The 8,296-nt window shown below is 36.4% G+C and overlaps 2 protein-coding genes across 2 annotated transcripts; one reads left to right on the top strand and one right to left on the bottom strand.

The window, feature by feature from the left end:
* Positions 1-819: 819 nt before the first annotated feature.
* LOC106871008 (uncharacterized) lies at positions 820-3,742 on the top strand. Its single transcript, XM_014917263.3, has one exon. The coding sequence runs from the start codon at positions 1,139-1,141 to the stop codon at positions 2,285-2,287; it is 1,149 nt and encodes a 382-aa protein (XP_014772749.2). The 5' UTR covers positions 820-1,138; the 3' UTR covers positions 2,288-3,742.
* Positions 3,743-4,752: 1,010 nt separating this feature from the next.
* LOC106870992 (uncharacterized) lies at positions 4,753-8,289 on the bottom strand. Its single transcript, XM_014917240.3, has one exon. The coding sequence runs from the start codon at positions 7,824-7,826 to the stop codon at positions 6,255-6,257; it is 1,572 nt and encodes a 523-aa protein (XP_014772726.1). The 5' UTR covers positions 7,827-8,289; the 3' UTR covers positions 4,753-6,254.
* Between the last annotated feature and the right edge of the window lie 7 nt (positions 8,290-8,296).

The raw sequence follows: 8,296 nt of genomic DNA, 5'->3' as shown, positions 1-8,296 counted from the left end.
GTGAAATGGTTTTTCGCCAGTATGTATTTTTTTGTGATGTACTAAATTGCTACTAGATACGAAAGATTTTCCACATATATCACAACGATAGGGTTTCTCTCCCGTATGACAACGCACGTGGATAACAAAACTCTTTTTCCAAAAGAAAGATTTCCCACATATCTCACAGTGAAACCGTTTCTCTCCAGTGTGTAAGTTCCTATGTTCCTTCAAGTTACTTATACTCACGAACGATTTCGTACATATTTCACAATGGAACCGTTTCTCTCCAGTGTGACTACTCATATGGGCAACAAGTTTACAATTGTGGATAAAATATTTCCCACATATTTCACAACGAAATAGTCTTTCTCCAGTATGTATCCTCTTGTGACTTGTTAAATTACTTTTAGATACATAAGATTTCTCACATATTTCACAGCGAAATGGTTTTTTACTCTTGTGTATTTTCTTATGCGTTAATAAACCATCTTCTGAAGAGAATGTTTTCTTACAAATATTACAGAGATATTCAGTAATATTTTTGCGTAATGATCTTTGTTTAGTAAATGTTTCATTACATAAAGATTCCTTACCATTGTATATCTGTGCAACTGAATCCATATTAATTGAACAGGGATTCTTAAAAGCTGTAGAAATGTTTGTGGCTATAATCTATTATAGTTAAGTGTTATGTCTTCGATATCATGAAACTTTCTTTACGTAATTTAATTAATTTAACTGAACTAATTATAAAAATACTAAGAGTACGGTGTCACTGAAAAACTGTTCTCTCCTGAATAACATCGGTGACAGATGATAAAGGTCCCTAACATAATTTAACACACCAGAAACACTATCAAATTTATCAAACCAGAAGCGAATACACCAGATTTATCAAATTTATCAAACCAGAAGCGAATACGTTAATAAAACTGAAACATTTTCTGATTGTATTGAATTATATGAGGCGAACTAAAGTGTATATCACCGGTAACACTGAGAAGCAGGAAAATTTTTTTACCGACACCGCCATCTTCGACTAATGTGATCATATCTAGTTGAAGCATATCCATTATATTTAATACTAGAAACAGCTCTGTAATTGATTAGAGTTAGAGATAATTCTATAGCTTGCAAGAATTCCAGTTCAGCTAATATGGAAGACGTTGATGACATAGATTCTTCTAACGCAACTGTTTTTAACGATGTAGATTCAATTTCACAGACAGACAACGGTAAGAAAACCTTATGTGATGAAACATTTACTGATCAAAAATCATTAGACGGAAATATTACTGAATATAGCTGTGAGATTTGTAAGAAAATGTTCTCTTCAGAACACGAATTATTTATGCACACACGCACACACAAGAGCGAAAAGACAAATGAGTGTGAAATATGTCAGAAGTGTTTTGCCTCTAGAAAAAAATTAACATGGCACAAAAGACGACACAGTAGACAAAGATTGTTTCCGTGTGAAATATGCGGGAAGTCTTTCTTCCATAATTCAGGACTTATTATCCACGTACGAAGTCACACTGGAGAGAAACCGTTCCATTGCGAAACGTGTGGAAAATCATTCGCTTATCTTTCTGTCTTAAAAACACATACAAAAGTACACACGAGAAGAATGCTGTTTCGGTGCGAAATCTGTGGTGATACTTTCGTTCATAAACCGAATCTTCTTCTCCATATGCGTAGCCACACTGGAGAGGAGACCTCCGGAAATCAAACAGATGGGGAACAATTTGATTTAAGTGGTGATTTAGAAACAGAAGCTAAAGAAAATCCGTTTCATTGTGAAATATGTGGAAAATCTTTCTGTTGGAAATCAAGTCTTGTTATCCATATACGGAGTCACACCGGAGAAAAACCTTTCCACTGTGAACTATGTGGAATTCCTTCCGTCTCTAGAAGTAATTTAGCCAGACACAGAAGAATACACACAGGAGAGAAACCGTTTCACTGTCAAGTATGCGAGAAGTCTTTCTTCTCTAAAAACGATTTAGTCAAACACATAAGAGTCCATACAGGAGAAAAACCTTCTCATTGTGAGATTTGTGGGAAAAGTTTTCTCGATAACAGCAATTTAAGAACTCATAAAAGAACACACACTGGAGAAAAACGGTTTCACTGTGATACTTGTGGTAAATCTTTCACTCAAAATGCTCATCTTGTATCTCACAAAAGAGTACATACTGGAGAAAAACCATTCCATTGTGAGCTGTGTGGGAAATCTTTCTCTCACAGTTCAGCTCTTAGTTTACATAAAAAAATACACACAAGAGACAAAACTGTTTTATAGCGAAATATGTGGAGAAATCATTTGTCATTAATGATTTAACAACACTCAAAAGAATATAAAGTTTGTGGTGATGGAACTTCTATTATTGTCAAATATATGGGGAAATGAGTGGAATTTCTGGTTTAAGTAACCCATCATCACTTTTTATTTTTTGGAATTTTCAGGAAAATGTTTGCGAATTTGTGTTCTACACATGGAAATTTCTGCAATTATGAACCCAAAGTTCCAAGAACGACTGGACTGAAGTATTGTATCGTGGTCGTTGCAGTATTTCTAGCTGGGACCTGGTATTTTGTTGTCATTGCAGTATTTCTGGCTGAGAGAGACCTGATGTTTCATCGATTTTTCCTGTGGTTTTAGTAAGGTGTTCATAGCAGAAATTGTAGTTTACAGCCTTTTGTAAGCTTGGGTCATATTTCACCTCATTTGAAGAAGCTCTTTGAATCGGTAATGAAGGGCTTGCTCATAGTTTTCCAGCTGTTGATGTAGTTCTTAGAATATATATATCAGCTTGATGTCTAATAGTTATTCAGGAGGACAGTCATTCAGTAAATTGGATCTGATAAAGAATTATCTCAGGATTGCAGTGACCCATGAAAGAATAAACATTCTGTGCCTTTTCGATGTTGAGAGCAGTTAGGAAGGGCATCCTGCTGTAGAAACTCTGCCAGATCAGATTGGAGCCTGGTGCAGCCATCTGGTTCGCCAGTCTGCAGTCAAATCGTCCAACCCATGCTAGCATGGAAAGCGGACGTTAACTGATGATGATGATATACAGTTTGAGAAATTCATTAAAGATTTTTCAGATGCAAAGTATAAAAAGAAAGTTGTTTTGATAATATTGTAGTATAGAATGGTAAATTGATGGAACTTGCAGTACTTTGTCGAGATGACATTTTGCACTGACAGATGCATTTAAATTTCCTAAGAACTACTAATTAATCAATTTCAATTAAATGCAATAGACTGATTTTGAGATGTAAATTTGATAATTTTTCATGGATTTTAATTTGTGTATGAGAGACCCACTGAACTTGAAGTGCCCAGGGCCCCACAAGCATTAACTCCATCCCTGTTTACAACCAGAAAAGGTAGGATGACTCCTACACCAAGACTACTTTGTAGGACCAAAAATTCCTTGTGAAATGCAGCAAGACTTGGAAAGATACCTGGTGGTGTTTAGATGTTTATATATTTACATTCTCTGCTATGTCGACTGATATGCTGGAAAATACAGGACTTGTATAATAATGAAAGTATTGCTTGTGTTTCTATTTTATTTATGAATATGGTTTTTTTATTGCTTGCCCCTCTATCCTCAGAGACTGGTAATTTATGATGTTACAGCCTTCATTGAATTTGAAACATCACAAGTGAACGTTGTTGCCTACATAATGTTATCTAATTGAAATTCAACATTTTTATCCAAATAAACCTTAATTTCTGTTTTTAAAACTTGGTTACTAGTTTTTCCTTTATATCACCAACATATTTTATTTAAAAATGTCTCTAGTGTTTTCAAATGTATTAAAAAAAAAAATTTGGAAAGTAATTTTTATCATCGTCATTATCACTTAATGTCCGATTTCCATGCTGGCATGAGTGGAATGGTTTGACAGGAGGAGCCAGCCAGGTAGAAGACCACAGCTGGCTAATGTGTCTGTTTTGGTATGGTTTTTACAGCTGGATGCCAACCACTTTACTGTGTGGACTGGATGCTTTTTATGTGGCACCTGTTCCATCATTTAGTCTTGTATCCATTTTTCATGATGACACAAGCTGGACAGGTGTGTCTCAGCTCAACATCCAGCTGATACCAGCAATAGGGTAGAAACTGCACTGTTAACTGGTTGACGTGAGGAAGAGCATCCAGCTGTAAAAATCCTGCCAAAACAGTCACTGTCAAACTGTCCCACCCATGCTAGCATGGAAGGTGGACGTTAAATGATAATGATATATAAGCCAAACGGAGAGATTCTGAAGAAGCTGCACCAAAAATCATGCCCGATTGCATCTGCAACTGCCCGTAATACATGCAGTAGAAACACACGTATGTCATCAAGACCATAAATAATATGATGTATAAAATTGTAAAATAAAAGAAATTAAATTTTGAGAATGAACAAGTCTCCATGTTCTATATCATCATAATTATATAGATATATAAATAAACTAGAGGCACATGGCCTAGTAGTTAGAGCAGCAAACTCGCAGTCATGGGATCACAGGTTCAAATCTCAGACCAGGTGATGTGTGTGTGTTTATGAGTGAAACACCTAAGCTCCATGCAGCTCCGGCAGAAAGTAATGGTGAACTTCTGCTGACTCTTTTGCCACAACTTTCTCTCACTCTTTCCTTCTGCAGCTTACCTGTGTCTCGTCCAGGTGGGGAACCTATATGAAACCAGGAAACTAGCCCTTATGAGCCAGGCATGGCTCAAGAAGGAACAAAAACAAACATATATATAGAAAGAGAAAACGATTTGTATTAGAGGGCTTACAACTGTACTCTTAATTTATTTTTTTCCATAAATATATTTCATTTGAATTTGCAGTGTGTAAATTTATATTTTGTTTGCATTTGGAAGCATTTGAAACTTTTTTTTTTTGTTTTACTTGCTGAAAATTTAAAACTGTTGCCAAAGTTCAAATTTATTAAACACGTATATTTATACATTTCAAATGCAATCAAATTGTATATTGTACAAATCAAAATATATTAACCCTTTAACATTTAAACCAGCCATAACTGGCCCAAATATTCTATGTTTTATGTTCAAACTGGACAGAGTCGACCCTGCAATGTCATCTAAAAATAATCACATCATTGAAATCTGGAAGCCAAGTGATAATGCATCATTTATTCAAAACGATGCTGGTGTCACATAATTGGCACCTGTGCCAGTGGAATGTAAAAAGCATCTTTTGAGCGTTGAGCCTCATGGAGGCTGTGTGGCTGATGCCGGTTGCATGTGAAAAGCACTTTCTGAGTGCTGGACCTCACAGAGGCAATGACGAATGACCGAGACTATTGGCATTATGCTATGCTTGAGAAGACCCATCAAGCCAAGTAAAATTGCAGTCGTGTCACACAAATGGCACCTGTGCTAGTGACATGTCAAAGCACCAATTATACTTTCAGAGTGGATGGCATTAGGAAGGGCATCCAGCCGTAGAAACCATGCCAAATCAGACTGGAGTCTGGTGCAGCCTTCCAGCCTTGGTCAAACTGTCCAACCCATGCCAGCATGGACCACAGATATTAAATGATGATGATGATGAATGGTTGTGGATAAATAAGTATTACATTTGACAAAACCATCTGAATGCTAAAGGGTTAATACAGTTTGAATGCAAATGAAATATATTTATATACAAAACAAAATATATTTATACACTTTAAATGCAAACAATATTTCCATACAAAACAAGATGTTGGCACACTTATTATAATTTACTGAATACCCATAACGGTTTCAAATTTTGTCACAAGGCCTGCAATGTTAAGGAAGTGTGGAAAGTTGCTTGCAGATGAAAACCAGTCTGACTGTATTTATTTTATCAACTCTGAAAGGCAAAGTCAACTTCGGAAGATTTTGAACTCAGTATGTAAAGACCCGAAAGAAATACCACTAAGCATTTCGGTTTGATGCTTGAAAGGTTCTGCCAGCTCGCCAATAATTCTTTCATTTACCACCAGGGTGACGAGCATTTGGGAAAAGATGTGAGTGGGGAGGGAGGAGCAATCTGAAACCAATTTCAAACTACGCCCTGCACATAAAATCAGTTTCCTCTCACCACCTGGAAATCTGAATGTGACTAAGTTACCAGGAAGTAATCTGCACAGAAATTGCTACATTTAGGGTAATTTGAAATCAATTTCGGATTACTTGGAGGTAAATTGAGATTTTACACCAGTCTCAAGTTATTGGTGGATTATAAATTTAGATTTCAAAGGGAAAGCTTCCTCACGTTTCATATATGATAGGCCCCTCGCTTGTATGTACTTGTACATGTCTTTTTAAGTGACTGTGTGCAATAAATTTTTTCCCACATATATTACAGTGAAAGGGTTTTTCCCCAGTGTGTATTCGTCTGTGTATCGTCAAATCACTGTTTGAGGTAAATGGTTTCCCACAAGCTTCGCAATGAAAAGGTTTATCCCCAGTATGTATTCTTCTGTGAACTATAAGATTCGAATTCCGAGCAAATGCTTTGCCACATATTTTACAATCAAACGGTTTTAATCCAGTATGTGTTCTTTCATGAGTTGATAAATCACTTTTACATACAAAACACTTTCCACAGATTTCGCAACGGTAAGGTTTTTCTCCAGTATGAATTCTTTTGTGAACGATAAAATAGGAATTCTGAGCAAAAGATTTTCCACAAATGTCACAGAGAAACGGCCTTTCTCCCGTATGTATTCTTTTATGCGTTGTTAAATGACTAAAATCGAGAAAATAGGTCCCACAGATTTCACAGGGAAAAGGGTTTTCTCCAGTGTGAATTCTTTTGTGTTTGTTTAAGTCGTCTTTGGTGACAAACGATTTTCCACACGTTTCACAGTAAACCAGATTCTCCCCAGTGTGTCTTCTTTCGTGTTTTACTACATTATTCTTAGAGGCGAAAGACTTCCCACACATTTCACAGTGAAAGCGTTTGTTTCCAGTGTGTCTGATTCTGTGTTTTGTTAAGTAACTGTCAGATTTAAACGATTTCCCACACACATCACAGTGATAAGGTTTCCCCCCAGCGTGCTTACATGTGTGAATAACAAGATCTGCATCACTAACGAAAGCTTTCCCACACATTTCACAGTGAAATGGTTTTTGTGGAGTATGTACAGCCTCGTGTTTTCTTAACTCACCGTTACTGACAAATGATTTCGTACATATTTCACAATGGAATGGTTTCTCTCCCGTATGACGGCGTATGTGAATAACAAGTTTTGAACTATCAATGAAAGTTCCCCCGCATATTTTACAGTGGAATGGTTTTTCCCGAGTGTGTGAAGTGGTGTGTTTTGTTAATTCACCGTTAGTAACAAACGATTTCTTACATATTTCACATTCGAACGGTTTTTCTCCAGTATGACGACGTATGTGAATAGCAAGTTTTGATCTTTCTATAAATGCTTCTCCACATATTTCGCAGTGAAACCGTTTTTCCCCGGTATGTATTCGTCTGTGTCTTTTTAAATCGCTGTTAGAAATAAAAGATTTTTTACATAGTTCACAATGAAACGGTTTTTCTCCAGTGTGGATACGTTTGTGGATAACAAAATGAGAATCTCTTAAGAAAAATTTCTCACAAATTTCACAATAAGGTTTTTCTGTCTTGTGTATTTCTTTGTGCGTGAAGGCTTCCTGTTCGGAAGGAAATGTTTTGCTACAAATATCACAGCTATATTCAGTAAGATTTCTGTTTGATGATCTTTCTTCAGTTACCGTTTCATCACACACAGCTTTTTCACTCTTGTATGTCTGTGGAACTGAATCTAGATCGTTAGAAGTATCCAAGTGATTAACGTCTTCCATACTAATTAACCAGGAATGCTTACAGGTTCACAAATGTCTATAAATATAATGTATTACGGTTCCGTTGCTTCTCTTAGATATCCTAACACAATGTTTAACACGATTTCAGCAAATCAATTTCTCCCATACAAAGTGCGCGGTGTCGTTGATAATTTTTCCCTTCTTTTAATGACAACGGCGTCGTTAGTTGAATTTCCCTCATATAATTTAATACAATCACAAACATTTGTAATCAAGTTGATTAAGGCGGTGATCTAGCAGAATCGTTAGCGCGCCAGGCAAAATGCGGCATTTTGCTCGTCTTTACGTTCTGAGTTCAAATTCCACCGACTTTGCCTTTTATTTCTCCTTTCGAGGTCGATGAAACGAATACTGGTTCAGCAGTGGGGTTGATGTAATCGACTAGCCCCATCCCCTGCTGAACTATTACACGAATAAACATGTAGATATTCAGATATATTTATATACAT

Source organism: Octopus bimaculoides, chromosome 27, assembly GCF_046866305.1.
Source record: "Octopus bimaculoides isolate indiv1 chromosome 27, ASM4686630v1, whole genome shotgun sequence".
Taxonomy (NCBI): domain Eukaryota; kingdom Metazoa; phylum Mollusca; class Cephalopoda; order Octopoda; family Octopodidae; genus Octopus; species Octopus bimaculoides.
This window is presented reverse-complemented; position numbering and strand designations above follow the sequence as displayed.

Excerpts from the sequence above, each read along its gene's own strand:
- LOC106871008 (XM_014917263.3), top strand. The coding sequence starts at position 1,139 with ATGGAAGACGTTGATGACATAGATTCTTCTAACGCAACTGTTTTTAAC.
- LOC106870992 (XM_014917240.3), bottom strand. The coding sequence starts at position 7,826 with ATGGAAGACGTTAATCACTTGGATACTTCTAACGATCTAGATTCAGTT.